The sequence below is a fragment of the Ailuropoda melanoleuca genome, chromosome 8 (assembly GCF_002007445.2).
Source record: "Ailuropoda melanoleuca isolate Jingjing chromosome 8, ASM200744v2, whole genome shotgun sequence".
Classification (NCBI taxonomy): domain Eukaryota; kingdom Metazoa; phylum Chordata; class Mammalia; order Carnivora; family Ursidae; genus Ailuropoda; species Ailuropoda melanoleuca.
This window is the reverse complement of record NC_048225.1, coordinates 83,133,058-83,156,139: the sequence shown is the minus strand read 5'-3', so window position 1 is coordinate 83,156,139 and position 23,082 is coordinate 83,133,058. Positions and strand designations below refer to the sequence as shown.

Sequence of the window (23,082 nt, the reverse complement as noted above, 5' to 3'; positions counted from 1 at the left end):
AGATGAGCAAGTTCTAGAGATCTAATTAGAGCATGGTGAGTATAGTCATCACTACTGTATTATGTATTTGGAAGTTGCTACGAAAGTAGATCATCCATGTTTTCATCACCAAAAGAAGTGGTATTTATATGAGATGATAGAGGTGCTAACTAACCCTACTGTGATAATCACTTGGCAATGTGTGTATCAGATTATCATGTTGTACACCTCATATCTCAATAAAGCTGAGAAAAAAGTTACAATAGAGAGAATTGCTGATTATGTGATAGAACAAGGTGGAGCACAATAGGTTGGAATTTTACAAGATGATGGGATTAGAAGCAGTAAGTATAGACTACATTTTTAAAGAAGATTTATTTATTTATTTATTTGAGAGAGAGAACGAGAGCATAGCAGGACAGGTAGAGGGAGAGGGAGAGAGAGAATCTCAAGCAGACTCCCCGCTGAGCGCAGAGCCTGATGTGGGAGTCAGTCTCAGGATCTTGAGATCATGACCTCAGCTGAAACTAAGAGTCGGACGCTTATCTGACTGCAGCACCCAGGTGCAACCCGTATGGACTACATTTACTTTTCTAAACTCTTTCCCAAGGATAGGAAAGATCTTGAGGAATTGGCAAAATTAATGAAATTTTGTTAATTTTTTTATTGATGAATATTTGTTTACAGGTTGAGAAGATGTGGCCAAGGCAAAGCAAATATTTACAGATTAATTTGGGGCAAGGGATGAACGAGAAATAGAAGAGGTAGAATAGTATGAAATTGAGAGAAGAGGGTATGGAGACTTTTTCTTCTAAGACCTGAAGGAGGAACTTAAGTATGAATAAATACATTTTCTAATTATAAATATAGCTTTACGGTTGTGAGGTATGTGGAAGGGAAATTGAATGAGTACATCTACTCTTCTCCTTTCGTTTTCTCAGTGAAGTATGAGTCTGAGTTGTGTCCTCAGATGAGGAGTAGTGGATATAGAGTAGGTGACTTGAGAAATGCAGTAAATTTCTGGACAGTCACGTGAAGAGTGGAAATAAGAGGAATAGGGATTAGTAAATGTTTGGTCACGCTAATGACTCGGTGGTCATAGGGCTCTGCTGAAGTAACTAACAACAGAGTAGTCGTTTTTCCTAAGTGCAACTTAGAAAGCACAGATTAATTTTAAAAATGTCTGAAGGATTGAAAAGCCACTGAGCCAACCGGGATTTGAAGGACCAATATCCCGGAGAAGAGGATTCACTGAAGTAGGCCCAGGATTCTGCAAGCCATTTCCCTCTCCATCCACTGCTGGATCTAGGTGGGTTTGGAGGGTAACAGGGAAACAGGGGTGTGGGAAGTACCCAAGCAGTGAGGAGATTTGGCAACCTCGGAGGACATGGGGACACCAAAACTGCATTTCAGAACTCAGCCAGTTAGAATGTGAGGGGCAGGATCTCTGAGAGAAGGGAAGCCTAGAGAAGCTGAAAGACCGTGCCTTCACCCTGTGCACTGGCCAGAGTCTTAATCTGTGCAGGGCAATAGGCTGAGAAGCAAACATAAAATCCCCCCAAAATGAAGCAGAGATATTGGCAGCCTCACGATGCTAAGAGAGAAAAAAAAATATTGGAGATCAGAGCTGCCGAATGTAAGCCTACAACACAGTGGGAATGAACAAGAGGTAGGCTGACCCTTACAAAGGTTTGAGTCAACGTCAGATTTGAGATTTGGGATTAAATTGAGGGGATGCATTCTATTCTCACCACCTGCTAGGAGATAAGACAGGCCCTCTGTGGAGGGAGATCTAGCTGCCTCGGAAGTTTTCATAAAAAGGTCTGGCATTCAGCCGAGAACTGCCAGGTGTACCAAGAACAAGATCAAGACAAATAAATAGATCGCCACATAATATTTAAAATAACTGAGATTCACATGTTCAAGAAAATAGGTGACAAGATGGAGAATTTTACCAGGGAACCAGATATATAAGAAAGAATCAAATGGCAAAATTACAACTAAAAACACAGTAAGTAAAATTAAAAACTCAGTAGATGGATGTAATTGTAGTTTAGATGCAGTTGAAGAGGGGGAATTAATTAACTGAATAGGTTAGTAGAAAATATCCAGACTGAAACACAGAGAACAAAAAGGGAAATAAACGATAGAATAAAAACATGAGGAATATCTAGGGCATGGTTTAAAAAAAAAAAAAAGCACTGAGAAGGAGAAAGTGTGTGTGTGTTATGAACCCGAGGGTAAATACAAAGAACACCAATCCTAGGCATATTGCGATAAAATTGCTGGAAACTAAAGAGAAAAAAAAAATTCTAAAGGCATCCAGAGGGGGGAAAAAAGACATTCAAAAAAGCAAAGACTGAGAGTGGATTCCTCAATAGAAGACATAGAAACCACAAGATAATAGAATGACATCTTTAAATTGTTAAAATAAAATGTCTGAGCAAATAACCATGAAGAAGTTGAAGAAAGAGGATTTATACTACCTGACATCAAGATTTATTACAACATATGATAATTAAGACTGTGGCATTAGTGTGAGTTTCAATGAATAGACTAACGGACTGGTAGACCAGTAAAAGTCCAGAAACAGACTTGCATTTATATGACCACTTGATTAGTACAAAAGTTATATTGCAATGCAAGGATTAAAGGTGGTATTTCAGGGTGCCTGGGTGGCTCAGTCGGTTAAGCGTCTGCCTTTGGCTCAGGTCATGATCCCGGGGTTCTGGGATCCAGCCCCGCTTTGGGTTCCCTGCTTGGCAGGGAGCCTGCTTCTCCCTCTGCCTCTGTCCCTCTTCCTGCTCATGATCTCTCTCTCCCTTTCTCTCAAATAGGTAAATAAGATCTTTAAAAAAATAAAGGTGGTATTTCCAGTAAATGATGCTGACACCATTGGTTAAAAATATGTAAAATAATCATAATACCCCACACACGCACACCATACACAGAAATTAATTCTAGGGGTGCCTGGCTGGCTTAGTCAGTTAAGCGTCTGCCTTCAGCTCAGGCCATGATCCTGGGGTCCTGGGATCGAGTCCTGCATCAGGCTCCTTGCTCAGTGGGGAACCTGCTTCTCCCTCTGCCTCTGCCTTCTGCTCTGCCTGCTGGTGCTCGCATGCTCTCTCCCTCTCTTTCTCTCTCTGACAAATAAATAAAGTCTTTAAAAAAAAACTTTATTAAAAAAGTAATTCTAGTAATTGGATTTTAGATCTAAAAAGTAAAACAAATGAGATTTTTGAAGATATTAGTACAAACTATTTTATGACACTGGAATAACTGAAGTTTTCTTAAAGACAAAAAGTATGAATTATAACAAAATAAATGGACACACTGGACTACATTAAAGTTAGGCATTTATTTTGATCAAAAGACTTCATTAAAGTAGTGAAAAGATAAACCCTAAGTTAGTAAAATATATTTGCAATATATGTATGTCTGTCAAGGACTCATATCCAGGACTCATATGTAAAGTACTCCATAAATCAATATAAAAAACAGGCAACCCAGCAGAAAAAAAAAATGGACAAAGGATTTGAGTATGCCCTTCACTCAAGAGAATATCCAATTGACCAATAAAAACATATGTATAAATACTCAAGCTCATAAACATCAAAGATGTGTGAAATAAATCCACACTGAGATACCATTATACACCCCCCCATGTTTAAAATTATAAGACTGACAACATTAAGTATTGGAAGGTTGTGCTGCCATGTGACTGTTAACATCAGGGGTGTGTACCATGGCGTAACAATTTCATACCTATGTAATCCCATTCGTAGGAATCTTGCAGCAGAAACGTACATATGTATGCAAACACGTATGCCACAAAAGCCATGTCCAAGGATGTTCATGGCAGCACCGTTGGTAATATCCCAAACTGGAAACAATCCAAGTGTCCGCTAACAGTGAAATGGATACAAATTTTATGGAATATTCATTTATACAGTGGAACAATTTACATTGATAATAATGAGCACATTACGCATGTCAGTGTGGATGGATCTCACAAACTTCATGGTGAACAAAAGAAGCCAAACCCAGTAGTACATATCGTGCTATTGATTCTATTTATATGAAGATGAAAAGCAGGTAAAAATATTCTCTGGTGATAGAAGGCGGGTAGTAGTCACCCTTCTGGAGGGAGTTGAGGGAGGCTTCCAGACCGCTGGTAATGTTCTAGAACTCAATCTGAAAACTCAACAGACTACAGCTATGGTCTCCTAACTCTTAAGCCCATGTATTATCCTTCAACAAATACTGTACATTAAAAAAAGAACTGAACTGCTGTTGAAATTTGGACATGTATCATGAGGGTAACAATCCCTTTCCTGGCCAGCCACTCGGCCAGTGTCGTAGAACAGGGAATGTGAAAAGGTTGGCCACCACAAACCCTTTACGTTTTTAAACCTTTAAGTCAAAAGCTTTAAGTTCTCCATGTAATTAGCATTATCACGAAATCACAAATATTTCAAAGGGGGGATGACATTTGAGGACAATATTCAGAGGCATTTATTTCAACAAATTATTATTTAATTTTTGGCCTTACTATGGTATTCCTATTTTGGTGGGGACGGAAACGAAATATCAGTCTGTCACCTTATATAGATTGCCAACTAACACACCCCATGTACTTTATTCTTGGATTTGTTTTCATGTGGCCACTTGGAAATGTCTTTAATGGCTGGAAAGAAATGGAAGTGAATTACTGGATTGTGCTTAATTTAGTCTATGGGCAGAATAACTCCATGACAGGCCAGTAAGCCTGTTGACTTCTCAATGCCAAAATGTTTCTACTTTTCTGTGGGTGTTATTTATATCGTTGTTTAGTCGATTCTAAGAATATATCCTTTAAACCATGTTTTTTCAAACTTGTGTACTTAAGAATCACCTGGTCAAGTTGTTAAAAATGCAGATTTCTAAGCCTGTGCTCTGACCAAAGATGCAAGGTGTTTGCATTTTTGACACTCCCCATGATTCTGTGAAGATATTTTAGAGGAATGCATTTTGAAAAACCCACTTTAAGTTCGCCATCAGCAGTAATAGCTATTTGGAAAGTGACGTTTTGACTATGAATTGGGGAGAGCTATTCCTTTGGGGATTTTTGTCGTTGTTGTTGCTGTTTATTACAAGAATTGTAACAGGTTATAGGTCATCCTTATTTAAAGCAGAGGGTTTAAGTGGCTGAGCAAAGTGGATATGAGAAAGCAAATGGAGGACATTTAAAATAGAACTTAGAATAGAAGCTGCCATTAGCCCCTACCATGAATCACATAATATTTTGCTCAGACAAAGCTGAAATGACAGGTGGGCCTGTTATTAATTTAGGTAGGCACTCCTTAAACTACTAAAGTTTATGAGAGGTTTTACAACGCCTTTGCCCACACATTGCTTCTTTGCTTTACCACCTGTTTGGCTGGAACAAATCAAGGTGAAGCCGAATCAGTGATTCAATATCCAGTTACCCTATAGGCACGAATTCACAAAACCCTGAAATAAGTAGACAGGAGAAAAAACCCTGAACAGTTCTTTTCCTGCATTTGCCTTTTTCTTCCTCCCTTGCTGTGTATCTCTAAAGCCCTGGGCTTAGCTTTGCTGTCAAAATGGACTGCTTTCCCTTTTCAAAGCTTCCACAAAGCTTTCTTTCCCTTTCCGAAGCCAATGAAGATTATAGATGATGCAGAGAAAGTGAGCTATGTGATTATTGTCATCCGGTTTTAAGCTCGTGTCCTAAAACCCTTTCCATCCTGCAGCGGCTGCCACTGCTACAGATGTTTCTCAGCTTGCAAACATCAGCCGTGATGCCCTTTGAGGTATCAGGGTTTGCAGCTGTCCATGGTCTTCCATTGCCCCGCACCCTTTGGCATCTGAACATTGAGGTCTCTTGCTCATGACCCAAGGGGAGAAGCTCACACAGCTACCGCTCTTGACCGGAGTTGTAGAATCTTGGTTGTATTTAAAAGTGAAAAGAAGAATCCAAGGTGACAGTTGAACAGGTTTCTAATTTGCTTTTAAAAAACGTCTGTCCGATCAAGCTATCCATTGATTTGACAAAATTGATAATTGGAGATCTTATCTAAGGGATGCGATCATAATTTGGAACCTAATACTTGTTTTATGTTCATCCTTTTGCATGTGCTGATACATGTACCGTTTGCTGCCCGTCATGACCCCCCTGGAGCTATCCTCAGGCCCCTGGACTGACCCCTGGATAGATTCTGCCACACAGCCCACCACCCCATTTCAGCAGGAAGCAGCCAGAGTGGTCATTGTCCCATTCCCTCGCGGCGGTTAGGGTTACTATTCCGGGGGAGGAATGAGTAAGGGACAGGTGGGGCTAGGCAGGGAGACATAGATAGGGGGCTAGGTTGATCAGGCTCAGAGAAATCCCTAAAAGTGTGGAGGTGTGGGGAAACCAGAGATAAGGGGACAAACCAGACCACCCTGCCCTAGGCATGTGGGGTGGGTGTCTTTTTTATGATAATCACCTGTGACCAACAAAGAGTAACCAGACCCTAAAAAGGAAGTAAGCCATTGAAGGTGTTATGACTAGTCCTTGCTCCATGATGGTATCATTAGAGATGTGAAAAGGATTTAAGTTCCCTGGTTAGCTTTCTATAAAAGACCAATCCTAAAGGCCTCAGTGGCAACCCTGTAGGGACCCCTCTCACTCTTGGGAGCTTTTTCTGAATCTTCACTTAATAAACTTCTATTGCTTTGCTCACACACACACACAAGTCTGTGTTGATGTTTTAATACAAAAGTGTAGTGTTGGCGTCTTGTTGTAAGCTCTTTTCTTTATCATTTTGTCAAAGTTAGAATTCGCTAAAGCATATGATCGGGACAGGGCATCCAGAATAGCTTAGAAGATGCTTATCTCCCTGATTGACTTACGCTCCCTCAGTTTGCTGTGGTCTTTTCCCACGTCGTTTCTCCCAGGAAATTAACTTTCTGCTTTCTCCTTCTTTTTTGGCCTGAGAACACCTCTCCCTCTTCTCCTCAGATTCAAATGAAGACCAAGCCTCAAAGGCAATTTCTCCACCTACGATTTGACTTTATTTCTGTGTAATAATCTGAGTGACTGAGTTACTAGTCACTGGCGTAGTGTATCTGCTTGTCTCCCATTTACTCCTGCCTCTAAAATTAGGCTGTTAGCATTTGACTCACTTCCATCGTTCAGATCTGCAGTGTCGTGTTCAGCTGCCTGTTAAAGCCGAACTGCTTCTTGACAGGTAGCTCCTGGCACAGAGCAGGCACCCAAATGTTTGTCGAATGAATGAGTGATGTTTACGGTTTGCCTGCCTCCTCCTCCCAGACACTTCTTGTTTTCTAGATTGGTTTTTTTGCTTGGTTTTGGGTTTTCTTGTGTTTCGGGGAAACAGATGGAAAAGAGAATTAGGCTGTGGGATGAAGAAGGCTACAGTTTTGTACATTTAATGTGAAATCCCAGTTGAATCTTCCTTTAAACCATGTGCTGCCTTCTACCCAAAAGAGGAAAGATATTTTTCTTGATGATCTTCTTCCACCTGCTGTTCTAAATATGTCGTTTTATTTCTGACTTGCAGTCCTGAGCTCTGGCTCCATGGCAGAAACACGGGTAAGGAAAAGGAGCGTCTGCTGGTTGAGGAGGTGGGAAGAGTCGCCTTGTAGCACGCCCTTCTCTTTGGCCCATTTCCCCTTGCCTTGCTTCCTCCTCAGTCTTTTGTGTTTTCTAGTTTGTCTTCCATGGTCCTCTCAAGAGATAGAAGCATTGGGTTAGAAATTGCAATATGTAAGTGTATCAGACCAACACATTGGGTGCCTTACACTCACGCAATATTGTATGCCAGTTACAGCTCTGTAAAAATAAATAATAAATAAATAAAATTCCAATAACTGCCTATTTCCTTTTCTCTAAAACAGGGTATCAAAAGCGTGAACAAGAGGTGACCTACCTGTGTCAGCTAGAATGTTTGTTTAAGAATCCTGAGTCCTGGGGCGCCTGGGTGGCACAGCGGTTAAGTGTCTGCCTTCGGCTCAGGGTGTGATCCCGGTGTTCTGGGATCGAGCCCCACGTCAGGCTCCTCCGCCATGAGCCTGCTTCTTCCTCTCCCACTCCCCCTGCTTCTGTTCCCTCTCTCGCTGGCTGTCTCTATCTCTGTCAAATAAATAAAATCTTAAAAAAAAAAAAAGCATTTAAAAAAAAAAAAATCCTGAGTCCTCAGCCATCTGCAGCTCTAGGTCTTAGGGGACGAGGGTCAAAGGTCTGCGTTTTTAACCAGAACCCTAGGCATTTCTGTTGTACTCTGTTGAGACTCAGCTGTCCTTGACCAATGATGCATTAAGTCCAAGTGAGAAAATTAAATAAAAGACAATTCCAAATGCATATATCTCGTTTGCAGATCTTTCCACTTTACAATAAAAAGGCACACTTAAAAAAATGTGATCACCACATAGAACTATGAGCAGTGTTTAAAAATTAAGTGAAGGGTGTTGGTTTAATTGTTTGGCCATAACTATTGTTGAAAGGTGAAGTATATTTTTAAAAATTTTTTTCTTTGAAAAGCAATCATTTGAGAACTATTATTTTTGCTTTTCCTTTGTTTTCAATTTTTATATCTTTCTGTGTGGATCTCTGCACCACCTCTCTCTCTCCCTCCCTCTCCCGGCCTCACCCCTCACATTCCTCCCTGTCTCCCTCTCTTCCTCCCCGCCCCCGCCTTACCTGCTCCTTCTGTCCTTTCCCCACCTTTTCCCTATCTCTAAATCCAGCTCCTCTTTTGATAGCAATGCCTACCTTATGATCTTGTCTTTAGCATTAAGGAGCGTGATGTCATTAAAAGCATGATTGCTGCAGCCAGATCTTCCTCTGAGACTTACTAACTGGATGATATTAGACAGATTGCTCAACATCTCTGGGCTCCTGTTGCCTCAACACTAAAACAGAGCATTTACCTTGTAGTGCCTTTGGGGGATTTGAACCGGACTGATGTGTGTGAAGTGCTTAACAGAGATCCTAGCAGTCATTACTCAGCTGTTGGTTTTTATGGTTACGAACTACAATGATTACATGGGAAAGGATGTGTTAAAGAGCGAAGTGGAGTCCTTAAGTTAGGAGATTTTTAAGTATTGTGATAGTTGTTAGGTTCTGAAGAGATAAAAATGAGTAAGACTTGATTGCTGCCCTCAAGTTGTTGAGTCTTGTAGGAAAAGACAGATAAATGTATAATTACATCCATAAAATACAGCGTGTGCAATGTTGTAGGATGGTGAAGGAGTCAATGGAACCACTGAGGAGGGAGTGATGCGTGTTTCCACTGCTTAGTGTCAGTTGCCTTGTTGCTCTGTGTGTAAATAATGGGAAGAAATTTAAATAGTTCCTTTATTTGCCACTGTTTCTTTCTATTTAAAATGGCAGCCACACCATGCCCTGACTCCAGCAGGCCTTTACAAAAGAAAAAGCTGTCACTTCCTTGAGAAACTCACTTCCATCTGATTGAATACTGCTATAATAAACACAGAAATATACGTTGATCACTAATATAAATGCCAGCCCCTAAGAGTTGTTCAGTGTACAACATGTACAGCTATACAAGGCAACCTTATAACTAAAAACAGCATTTATCTCATACTGACTTTCATTATTTTGTTTGGCAAATAAAGTAATTTGGATCATTTTTCTAATGTAGACAAGCACCATGATCCTGAACCCCGTGATCTTGTCACCATCATCGTCCTGGGGTGAAGGTTACACTGTAGTTAGCTGGGTGAGATTGTTCTCATTTAGCAGTTCCCCTGAGGTGTTGACTGAACATGTCCTTTAGGTGGATAGAAGAATTCTGAGTAAAGCACCTCATAAACGATTCCTTCTCACAGGACTGTTACGATGGGCAGGAACATCATATGTAAGAAGTATCTAACCTATGATGTTCTTCCATTATAGAGTATGTTATTTTGGACCTTTTAAATATGCTCCTGCAGATTCATTAAAAATAATCTGACAACACATATTAATAAAAACAAATTAGGAATTATGAATCACATTTTTGCATCCTTCTCGCTTGTGTTTCCTGTCTACAGTTGACACTCCAGACCCGTACGTGGAACTTTTCATCTCCTCCACCCCTGACAGCAGGAAGAGAACAAGACACTTCAATAATGACATAAACCCTGTGTGGAATGAGACCTTCGAGTTTATTTTGGATCCTAACCAGGAAAATGTTTTGGAGGTCAGTGACTCATTTGCGGACCGTTAGATGGTCACCATTCATGTTGAACTTGGTGTTTGAGCTTGTCCCTTTCGTGCCCTCTTTCTCCCCGGGCAGGTGTAACTGGGGGCCAGCTGTGCAGCCTGCAGCACTGGGCTCCAGGTGGTGCACATCAAGTGATGTGAGTGCCCAGTGGCAAACGCAAGAGTTAGGTAGGGCTGGGAAGAATCTCTTATCCTCCTGGTGTGCTTTGGAGAAAACATATTTTCTGTTACAAAGAGGAGGGTCCAAGTACAACAGAAAAACAATATCATCAATGGATTCTGACTTTAAAATAAGTTAATTTTATTAACGTTACTTTTCTAACTGAAAATAATTAACCTGAAAATAAGTTAAAATAGATCTTTCCCAGAATGGTTACATGGATTTTCTACATTAATTTATTTCTCATACTCCAAAATAGCATTTCCCCTGTGGGGGTGGGGGTAAGGTTCCATTTTTGAAAACATGATAATGACTAAGTCAATCAGGAAGAAGAAAAAGTTAATGATTGTCTTAGTAGCAAATGTGTCAGGAAGAAAAGATAAAGTATTATAACCAGTTTGACATTGAGGGCCTCACATGACTATTAAATATCATTTGAGAACTTGTATTTTTTAAGTGCGGTGGAAATTTTAGATATAATTTCCAAAGATCCAAGAGAAATTGTATTCCTGTACCCTACTTTTTAATCTCTACAGGTCACGTTAATGGATGCCAATTATGTCATGGATGAAACTCTAGGGACAGCAACGTTCCCCATTTCCTCTATGAAAGTGGGAGAGAAGAAAGAGGTTCCTTTTATTTTCAACCAAGTAAGTGACACAACAGGATTACTTTTCAGCCTTATGTCAGATAAAAATCTATTTATTCTGGAATCTTATTTATTTGTTTGTTTGAATGTTTATTTTTTAAAGGGAAAATTTTGTGTTCCCTTTTACTTTTGGTCCAAACCGTTTTATTGTTCTGATATTTATAAGCTTTGATTGGAGTAGTACACTGAATGATACAGAGACATTCACCTCTGTTGTTGCTCTAAGTGAGACAGTGGCTTTGGACGCCCCCCCCCCACCCAGGAGGCCAAACAAAACTTTTGGGAGGATAAAGGAAGATGAAAATCTGAGAGGAATGGCAGAGAGAGAGAGAGAGTGAGAATGAGTGAGTGAACTCAAAAAGAATACTGTTGGGGGGCACCTGGCTGGCTCAGTCAGTTAAGCGTCTGACTCTTGATTTCGGGGCTCAGGTCATGATCTCAGGGTCATGGGATCAAGACCCACATCAGGCTTCTCACTCAGCGGGGAGTCTGCTTGGGATTCTCTCTCTCTCACTCCCTCTGCCTCTCCCCCCCACAGCACACTTGCTTGCTTTCTCTCTCAAATAAATACTTTTTTTTTTTTTTTAAGAAAACTGTTGGAACATCCAGACTGTTCCAAAATGACATGTTTAGCAATAAATTAAGCCTCTGTGGAGGGATATTTCTGTCTCAAATAATCCTCAAATAATTAGGGCTGCAGCAGGGAAAGGTCAGCAGAAACGGTCTTGGGATTTTGTTTTCTTTACATTGCTAGGTTTGCTGCATTTCTGAAATTTCAATAATTTAGGAATCACAAAGCCCTAGAAAGATTATTAATACAGAGCAAACACTGGATTTTGAATTTTATAAGAAACTAATTTAGAAATTTCCAGTGAGAAATGTGAACAACTGATGAACCAGTATCCACAAGGCTGGTTCATGTATTCATTTCTCGTTGGAAGAGTCTCTGTGTTTTTGCTCGTCCTTGGAATGACTTCAGACTGCTGTCTTCACCCAAACCTGCCTTTTCCTTAACTCTCACCTCTTTTCTGTTACTATCCCAAGTGACCTCCTCCTTCTCTGAAGCCCTAAGGTAAATTACCTGTGGTATTCACTGAGACTGAGTCATTTAAATTGTTTGATTTCTCATCTCCCTTCCTCTCCCCCTCAACTAAAATCCTATAGGTCAGGAATACTGGTTATGCATGCCTAATTACAGAGTAAGTACATAGTTTATATTTACCGAATGAATATATACCTAGCTAGAAACCAACTTAAGCCCAAAGGGCTGCCTGACCAGTTCATACAAGCTGGGCAGCCCGGGTGCCTTGAGGACACTCCAGCCCCACACGCCCTGCTGACTCCTCCAGCTGCTCCAGGACGCGTGTCTTCTAGATGGATGTCTTACTCCAATGCCAAGGGATACACTGCCCATGGTTCTGTTGACTTTTTTGTTAAAGTTCTTGCATTCATCCCTCTTGCCAACATTCGTTGAAGTCCACTGTGTACCAGCCACGGTGCTTCGTGCAAGGAAGATAAAGAAGAACAAGACACAGAAGGCTCTTCCCTCAGTTACCTCTGTGTGGGGTAGAGGTGAGGTAGGGGGTGGGATAGGAAGTGGGCAGAGGAGACAGAAACATGTGAGAAGTGAAACCACCCTACGGTGAGATAAGCATCAATCAGGAATGTGTGGTAGGAAGACAGATAAAAGACAGACTGTTGTCAGAGGAAGCCTGCGAGCGCTGAGTATGAGTAGGTGACTTTGACTGGGTTGAACAGTGAACATAGTGGTTAGTGCCTTGGAAGCTGGGTTATCTGGTGTTTAAATACCAGCTCTGTCCTATTATCTGTTTCATCCTGGCAAAATCACTTAGCTCTTCCATGCCTTGATTTACTCATTTGTAAAATGGAGATAATATCTCATAGGAGAGTTTATGATAACTCATTTATGATTAAATGACTTAATTTTTCTTATATATAATATATCCATATAATAATATATAGTATAATTTTATTACATATACATATATTTTAAATACATTTAGATGTAATTATTCAATTATACTTTTATATAGTATATTATATAAGATAGATTATATGTTACTTAGTTTATATATTTATTAGGTATAAACTTTATTATATATGAAATATATGGGCGGTGCCTGGATGGCTCAGTCGGTTAAGCATCTGCCTGCAGTTCAGGTCACGATCCCGGGGTCCTGGGATTGAACCCCGCTTTGAGCTCCCTGCTTAGTGGGAAGTCTGCTTCTGCTTCTGCCTCTGCCCCTGCTCATGCTCTCTCTCTCTTTCTCTCTCTCAAATAAATAAATAAAATCTTACCAAAAAAAATATATAATAATCCTCAGTTATAGAAATACGTATCAATACATACACAATTCCTGTGTATGCACAGTTGGTCTTTACGCAGAGACTGCTAAGGTTTCTCTCTCCCTCTCCATCTGCTCCTCCCCGCTCTCTCTCTCTAAAATTAATAAATAAATCCTAAAAAAATACTGTACGCACATGGATGCATCCATACATAATTATACTTTTATGTAGTATTATATAAAATATAATGTGTTGCTTAGTTTATGTATTTATTAAGTATATAGTTTATTACATATTAAATATATAATGATGCTTGGTTTTAGAAATATATATCACTAGTGTATGCACGTGGATGTATCCACACATATTAAGCATTATATAAATGGAAAGGCATGGAGTCTTAAAAGAAGAAAGCAAGTTGGGGCCTGGCAAGTCACAAGGCAGCGCAGGTACATGTCGATGCACGGTGGGGTAAAGTTTAGAGATGGTCAGAGGCTAACATCCCGCAACCTTCGTAAGACGTGTCTCTAGGACTGGTTCTCAATACACGTTTGTTGAGACCTTTGTAAGCATGGATCGGCTTTTCCAAAGTGTTTTCCCCCCTCTTCAGTCTGATTATGGGAGAAGGTATTGCAGGGAAGCATGCATTTCCTCTCCTCCTGTCATTTCCTATGGTTAGCTGTGTAACCTCCGGGCTCTAAAAAAGACTTTCTACATTCCTGAATTTAAAGTAGCTTACATAATTAGTTTCTTTAGTGCGCCTGAGAAAACAGTTGGCCAAACAGCTTTTCTTCATCACTCTGTTCTTAAGAGTCCTTTGAAGTTTGTATCTAAAGGACAATTGTTTGCGTTGGTGACCTGTGATGGTAGAGGGGAGAAAGGTAAATGCATACGGCTGCGTGGAGAACCCCTGGCATTCCCCCGATCACGTGGCGCGCCCTATGCACGCTTTCCAGCCTCGCCTCACCTCTGCACCCCATCTTTCAGAGGAGCGTGGGCCTCTTTCCACAGTGTTCACTGAAGTAAGAGAGAACAGACTGGGAGGGAATAATGTGGGAAAAGATGTTTTTAAACAATTCTTTTATAGCAGTTTGAAACAGTAAAAAAAAACACTTGGATTTGGCAAAGAGAGAACACAGGTTTCCAGCCAAGACATTATTAACAGAAACTTCTTCAAAATTTTGTCATCCAAAAGTCAATACTGAGTCAACATAGAGTGATTTCTGTGGCCAGCAGCCAGCTAGAGAAAGAACGGGAGTCTCCAAATGGAGATTGCCAGATTCCCACGGGTTTGCACTACCCACTCAGGGAATTGGGAGATCTATTCTCTCATTTTGTCTTGGTCACTAATCTCCCTCTAGAATGTTTGATTTGTCACTCTTTCTTTGTCTTATTTTCTTCATCTCCATAATAGAAGTTTTGATTACCTGATTTCTAAGATCCTTTCTAATTTATAAGTTCTGTGATCTAGAAAGAATACCTTTTTTTATATGACCGTTTTCATTCAAGAATTTTTGATTCTTTCTATTTGACAGATATGGAAACAAAACAATAATAATGCAATAATAAAAATCTTTCATTTTGTGTCCACCCAGGGATGCCAAAAAAAAAAAAATCTTTATCATGTGATTTTAAAATACTGACCTATTAGATTATTTTTTTAAAGATTTTATTTATCTGAGAGAGAGAGAAAGAGAGAGAGAGAACGCGAGCGTGAGCAGGGGGAGGAGCAGAGGGAGACCAGACTCCCCGCTGAGCCCGCTGAGCAAGGAGCCCCATGCAGGGCTCCATCCCAGGACCCTGGGATCATGATCCGAGCCAAAGGCAGACACTTAACCAAATGAGCCTCCCAGGCGTCCAGTAGACTATTTTTTAATATGAGAATTTGAGCAGCTTAAATCTTGCAGCTAATACTTTGCTAAATGTTAAGAAAACTACAAAAAGTTCATTTTCCAGGAACTAATACTCCGTTTGGAAAGGAATAGACATTCACGTGTAAACTGATAAGTAATACAATAAGCAGTGTCGTGAGGCATCTATTCATTAATTTACTTACTCTGTTGGGTAAATTAGGGCTGTACGCTCAGCAGGGAGTCTGCTTGAGATTCTCTGTTTCCCTCTGCCGCTCCCACCGCTTGTGCATTTTTTCTCTAAATAAACAAAATCTTAAAAAAAAATTACAGACACTATGCTTCACCCCTAAACACTTTAGCATATCATTAGAGTTTAGTATTTATATAGTATCATTTTAAGTGCCAAATAAATAGTGTAGATAATATATACAATGCGAGTTATAAGAAGGAATTATTCATTCATTCATTTCACAGATAACTATTAAACACGTACTGTGTGGCAGACAGTCTTTAGGCACTATCTATTCAGCAGTGGACAAAAGAAGAATCCCTCCTCTCATGGAACTTACATTCTACTTAGTAAGAGAGACAACAAGCAAAATAAATAAGTAAAAGTCACTTGTGTTAGGTAGTGATAACAGTACGCGCTAAATAAACCAGGGAAGGAGGAAAGAGGTGTTTATCTATGTATGTGAAGGGGTTTGCAAATGCGGTTCCAAAAATGTGGCTAAGAGCATCTCTGATGATATTGGGGCGGGGGGGGGCAGAAGTTACTCTGAGTAGAAAAGTCCTGCAATGGAACTTTGCCTGGTGTGCTGAGTAACAGCCCTGAAGAGACTATGGCTGGAACACACACAGAGTAGTAGGGATTGTGGTAGGAGATGAGGATGGGGAGGTGAAGGGGGGTAGGGTTTCAGCAAATTACAGTGGATATCAATAGTTTAGGCTTGTCCTTAAAGAAAGGATGTGGTTGGATCACGAACGGGGTAGAAGGCCGTTCTGGTGAAGGGACCATCCTGAGCCTTTGCTCATAGTCGCTGGACTCGGAAGGACAAGTATGTTCAGGAAACAGTGTCTAGACCAGTGTGATGGGAGCGGAGCACTGGTGCATAAAGGAAGAAGAGGTACACAGGGGTCAAATTTGAGATGTTAGAATTTGGATGTTTCTTTACCAACAGCAGTGAGTTATAGAAGCTTTTTGACCAGGTAATGGGGAATTTCGAGCAAACAGGATTTGGCTTCTTCCTGAGATGTGTCAGTAAGCAGCCGGTTAGTAGGTAAAGAGACAGAGAGTGTTTCCTAGTGAAAACAAGAAGGTTGACGCAGCTTTCGCAGACTTCTGTGGCCAGGGACAAGTATGAAGAGTGCAGGGTGACTGAGCTACGTAGGTACAGCCCCAGCTTTCCCGGGTCTGCCAGAGCCGAATGGAATGATCGCTGGAGACAGTGAGGAGCGGCTGGAGTAGCAGGGTGCGAAGTTACAGGGGATCCGGCTCTTCCCAAGACTCAGTCACTCGATTTTTGAACTTTTTTTGTTGTTTATTATTATTTGTTATTTTTAAGAGAAAGCCAGTCTTAGGGGTGGGTCCACATTTTTGTTTTGTTTCGTTTCGTTTTGTTTCTCGGGGCATTTAGGGTTAGGCTGTGTTTATTGGAGTCACAGAGCGACGGAACATCAGAGTTGTCATTTGAAAGAAATGGGCAGGACCTGCTGTTACTGACCCCAGGCTCAGCGTCAGCCAGCCGCTGCCTGTGTTGGAATCATGATTCTGCTACTTACTGCCCATGTGATGTTAAACACGTTACTTTTGTTTTGTTTTGTTTTTTTCTCTTTGCCGTGCATCCTCATCTGTGAAACAGGGCTGTATATAGTACCTACCTCTTAAGGTTGTGGTTAGGGTTAAATTAATTAATACGTGGAAAGTTTTAGAACAGTGCCTGGTCCAGTAAGCACTAAATAAATATTAGATAGTCTCATTATCACTGGCCAGATTTAACTATCTGTCGTGTGCTTCATGAAACTGACTTACCTATTAAACTTATTTGAACTTGCCAAAATGAATATATATACATATGTGTGTATATATATATATGTAGAGCCTGTAAGTTTAGTGATCATTTACTTTAGTGATCATTTAACACAGTTCAAAAATGCTCCAGTCACCCACTACTGAATATATCACGTGCTGCTGTGGGTTGCAGAATCCCATTTTAAAGTGGAAAGATATAACATGTTCAGAATTTGCTGTGTTTTGTGTAAACAGAGTAGCCCACTTTAAGAGAATCTTTAAAAATGCTGAGGTTTTGAAGTACGGTAGAGAAAGATTACACTTCTTTATTCTCTAGATGAAATTAGTTTGTTTTGGCCAATACCTTGAGGGGAAGGCAGCCTCTCAAGTTTACGCGGTCTGGTGTTTTCATTTGCCATCTTTATTTAGATGTTAGTGGTATTGTTTAAAAATAGCCATGTCTCATGGCTTCTGTGGCATCTGATTCTGACTGATTGCTTACTTTGGTTGTTGCTTATTCATGATTGCAAACTTGAAAATGAATGGGGTAGTTCTACGGACGAGAGAGTGGCAAAGCTTTAAAAAGGTGGTAGTTTTGATGCTGAGTTCAGAATGTGAAGTTAGCGTCAGGATGATTTCTTTGGAAAACTATGTGTTGATGTGTGAAGACTAAGACTACGTTTAGCTAAGTGAAGGCGATGAAGCAGAGTTTGGAGGGGAAACAAGAGGACTATATTCTTTTATGAGAAGTCTGGGGGATCTTTGGCTAGGATGTGAATGCCATCAGATGGATGCAGGTCAGAGTTCAAACATAGGTCAAACAATTCCTGGCTTTAAGGGAGAACACGTTTTTATTTGGGGATGCTAGCAATGGAAACTTAAGTGAGTCTTTCTGGATGCTTTCACAATTTATGACTTGTAAATTATAGGGCATTTTAGAATGTTCTGGTCTCCTTGGATCCTCCACTGGACCTAAGTAAGTTCCATCAAGGAGTCGAATACATTCAGCTTAGTTATGCCTGCATACCTATCCTGATAAGCATTAGGTGCTTGAGTCATTTTTGGATGAATGGATAAATGAATGCACTTATGAGAAATACAGAAAATCTGGGAAGTGCTCACACAAGAATGATGAAAGTAAATTAAGTTCAAAAGGAGAAACTAGAGTCTGAGAGAGTCCCATTTGGAGGAAAAGAGGTAGCATTTTGGTTTGGTAATACGGCTCTAGGAAATCTGGTTTAGAATTTCCAATGTCTACATAAGGAAAGGGGACCTTAAATCAAGGAAAGAGAGAGATCACCCTCAAATGTAAGGAGGAACCCTGCATGATACAGTGGAACATGACTGTAAGGGAAATAGAGTGTTTTTTAATCTTTCAAATCTTTTAAGACCATTTGGGATATTTGTGGGGGGAGCACACAATTATCCTGAATTCTTGGGTGAATGGATTAGATGATTCCTGGTAGTAAATGAGAATTTTATTTTATTAAGAACTAGACTTACTGTGATGGTCATTTTGTAATATATAAAAATGTTAACTCATTTTTATGTTATATACCTGAAACTAATATAATATTAAATGTCACATCTCAATTAAAAAACAAGCATCATATATATTTTAAAAAGTGACTTTAGCATTATATCATTCAATTTTAAACTCAAAATTTACCTAGACGTGATCTGGCTTGTGTTGGTAGAATTGTTCATTTCTGCTCTACACTTGAATTGCCTCATGTTAGATCCACATCTGCTTCCTTCTTCACTGGATAGTTACAGTGTATGGAAACATGATTTTTAATAAAAGTGGCCCTTATTTTTTAAATATAATTTTTTTACCTTGTACGGGTCAGGTGTATACAGATAAAGCAGAAAATATTCTGTTATTCTCTCAAAAGATGTAAATGATTATTGAATCTGCCTGGTGATCAGTTGCTGTTTTATTTTCCTGGGGGTGGGGGGTGGGGAAGAGTGCATTGACTCAGGGGGGACCAGAATTCAAAGTAATGTTTTATTGAAAGTAAAAGTTGTAAATGCTGGAGTATATTAATAAGAAAAGGCATAGCATATTTGAAGAGCTCTTTTCTAATAGGATAGATTCTCAAGTGTAAAATCATTTGTATGCATCTTTTTGTAATAATAATTTTAAATGACCTCCTTAATGCCAGACACTATGCCTGTTGCATTAGCTTTATCATTTCGAAGTGACCCTGGAAAGTTTGCAAGCAAATTAGCGGGATAGGTACTTTAAAAAATTATTTTTAAGGGGGCGCCTGGGTGGCTCGGTCGGTTAAACATCTGCCTTCAGCTCAGGTCATGATCTTGGGGTCCTGGGATCAAGTCTCATATCAGGCTTTCTGCTCAGTGGGGAGTCTGCTTCTCTCTCTCCATCTGTGCTCTCTCTCTCAAATAAATAAATAAGATCTTGTAAAAAAAATAAATTATTTTTAGATCTAAAATGGCTTCTTTATATAGTCTCTCTCCTCTAGGTCCTCACCTTCTCCCCCCAGGTGAACGTCTCCCATCGTAAGCATCTAAAATTGCTTTTCACTGTGGAATTCAAAGATGAGATTATGGTTTTCCACAAGAACATTCAATAAGTACAGTCTACTTACATTTATAATTCCTAGAAGAGGTGGAGTTCTCATTTGTCTGGCTTCTGGCAAGGCGTTATGGGGTTGGGAGGAGCCAGAGAGACTCGGTCACCTTTCCTTCAAATTTCTTTGAGACTGCAAGCAGTGTGGAAGACCGTGATGTGGTGTGTGGGAAGGAATTTACAATACTTGTTTAATGCCTCACAGGAAGACGTGTTTTTGCGGCTAGTGCATCTGAATGACATGTTTCATGTTAAAAGGTGTGGGGAGATTGTAAATGTCAGTCTTCGTAGCATGTCTGAGCGTAGCACGTCAAGTGGGAGAGTTGAAAATTTCCTCCAGTTCGTAAGTGATCCATTGGGCAACATGGAAGTGAGGATCCCAAGCCATGTGACAAGTCCACCACAACACATTCTGTATTACTCTACATGGCGGGAAGATCCTGTGTCTTCCCTTCTCTCATCCCGTCTTCATTTCAGAAGTCTTATCAGTCAGTCTAGAATTATGAATGTCTTAGTCAAGAAGTGTCATGGGTGGCTATAGAAGGAACATTCTATGGAGAAGACAAACATGACCGTGAACACAGCACAGTTGATTTTCCTTTTATTTATTAAGTTGTCAAGACAAGTGGGCATTAGATAGAGCCAGGCATTGAATATCTTAACATCTAAATTGCTTAGGAACCTGCCAGTCAGGGAGCCATCTTTTTTCTCAAGTCTGTCATCACGTGGCACATTGGACTAGGAAGCCCATTCCAGCTTCGAATCTTTCCATTGGTTAGAAAACTTCACAAAGAGTTGTAATGTCATTCTTTGAGTTTCCATTCTTCTGTGGTGTTTTTGCCCTCTGGAGATGAAAACAGTAAATCTAGTCTCATTTTAATACCAGCTTTCATATATTTTGGGGGGGGGGGAGAAACCAGACCATGTTTTACCCATGTCTTGTTTTTCTCACTAAATATCCAAAGCAACTTCATTCGCTATAAAGTTTTCCAACCCTTTTTTGGGAAAGACTCTGTTTGAAATTTAGGAACAGGGAACAGACATGATGTGTTGGGATGTGTGGTCTGAGCAGGGCTACCATTAGTAGAACAGACAGCAGTTACATTAATTGTTTATAAGCCTTTTTGACTTATAACTGAACTCTGATTCATCTGGGCATGTGTAATTCCATTTGTATTGGGATTCTTGATTATTTTGTTAACTTCAAAGTAATTTGATATGCTGCCTTGATGAATAAAGGTCATAGGATTTCAGAGGAACTGCTTTGTGACCAACCCATGATTTTATGTTTAGCAGCGATGAAATGTTTCTTGACAAGGACCGATCGCCTCGTGTTCTCCCCTCACACACACACATGCACAGCAATTCAATGGGTATCTATTGATTATGTGTTGAATACCAAACACTGTGTAATGAACTAGTAATAGAGATCTATACAACATAAAGCTTACAGTTTAGTGGAAGAGGCAAATTCTTGTACAGATGATTTCAGTACCTTTTTCTTACTCACAGAATGCAGTCCTGAGTAATAGCCATGAACTTATTTTAACCTTTTGGAAAGCTCCATCTAACTTGTTTTTTTCCATCCTCTGAAACCAAAAAGAAAACAAAGCTGATAATCTATAGCATTTTGTCTTGCTTCCAAACACACCCTCTTCACCTTTGAAGAGGCATATCTAAGTTCTGTTCTGTCTGAAGGTATTGGGCAGGTTCACTCTAACTCTATTCTATGGTAACTGATATAAGAAAAATAATAGCACCATTTTACAATTATGCAACAACCTTCAAAACATTTTCTCATTTGGTTCTCATAACAATCTAAAATTACATTATTCATAACTAATGGCAGGGTAGTACAGAGAGGTCTTTCCATACAACAGATGTTTAGTCTCTGGGAAGACACATTTTAATACCCCTTCTCTGTGGATATTTTCCATGAAACCACAGTTGGCCCATTGGCAGGACGGGGTCCTCCCGTAAACTTGGTTGCCTCACACAGTGTTGAAAAAATGAAAACCTGAGCCCCACCTCCCATCCGTAGATGTTTCCTGAGGTGACCATAGCTGGCTGGCCCCTGGTCCTGCTGCCACCGTGGATGGGTGTTGTTTCCAGTTGATGACAGCCCACACCTGTCACAAATGAACCTGTGTGCATTTTCACCCATGCTTCTTGGCCCAGGGATAGTTCCTGAATCATAGGCCCAACATCTTCATAGTTGTTAGAGCTCAGGCAATTTTTTGGTTTCATGCATCATGACTGTAGAACTCAACTACTTCATTTTAGTGAAGGAGGAAAACAACTAGGCAGAGGCAACTCTTATGTTTACTAAAATGGCTGATTAAATAGACTTATATCATGAAAGACTTATATCATGAAAAAATATATATGTATATATATATGTATTTTTTTTTAAATACATCCATAATGCAGGGTCTTCATGAAGCTACATTACTTTTATTTTTAGGATTCTTTTAGGTTAAAAATACTCTGGCACTTAAAAATTGTTTTGACCTTGTTTGCATTATATGTAACACACAGCCATTTTATGACCTAATCTGATTAATACATCTGTTCTAGGTCACTGAAATGTTTCTGGAAATGTCTCTTGAAGTTTGGTAAGTGCATTTATTTCATCAGGTGGAAAATACTGTGAGGGATCCACTGACTTATTCTAATTGTTAAAGGGTAAACTTTAAAAATGTGAGATAATTCTGACAGCTTTGAACATAAAAAACACGTTAGACTTTTCTTTAGCTCTTCCCTAATAACTACTGCATTAAGAAAGAAGAAATTTAATATTTTTCTTTAATTTTCCTGTAGTTTGGTCTTTCAACAATAGAGTCTAGGACTTACAAGGTCAATAATAAGAGCTTTCAGAGAGTCCTCTCTAAGGTTCATTTCCCATAGAAATGAACAAATACAGTTATTTAAGTCTACTTTTCAATTGTTGACTCAGGTAGATATTCAAAAACACGAAAGTAAACATAACAGGAAACTCTAAAAATGAAGAACTGAAAATTGAGACTGTTTTGTTCACGGAGATCAGCAGGACTCTAAGCAGTCAAGTTCCATGAAGCATGTTGCTCTTTCAAAGCGGTCTCCAAAAAAACTGTTGGAAAATCATTTATTTATTTTCAAATGGTGCATCTTAGAGGAGTCAGGCCTACCTGGAGAATTAGCTGGATCTCACGCTGAGTTCACTACCTCCCACCTCCCTCAAAACTCTCTGCGTCTCCTTGAACTTCTCTGTTGAAGTGGGTTTTACCAAAGTAACTAGTATACATTTAATTTACCCAAAC

General features: G+C 39.8%; 1 protein-coding gene across 3 annotated transcripts in view; it reads left to right on the top strand.

The window, feature by feature from the left end:
* PLA2G4A (phospholipase A2 group IVA) overlaps positions 1-23,082 on the top strand; it is a 157,037-nt gene that overhangs the window by 62,651 nt on the left and 71,304 nt on the right. For all 3 annotated transcript variants that reach the window (XM_011231846.3, XM_034666785.1, XM_002924848.4), the window contains 3 exons: positions 10,042-10,190; positions 10,910-11,023; positions 22,361-22,398. In XM_011231846.3, the coding sequence (XP_011230148.1) occupies positions 10,042-10,190; positions 10,910-11,023; positions 22,361-22,398 (301 nt within the window). The remainder of the gene's footprint in view (positions 1-10,041; positions 10,191-10,909; positions 11,024-22,360; positions 22,399-23,082) is intronic.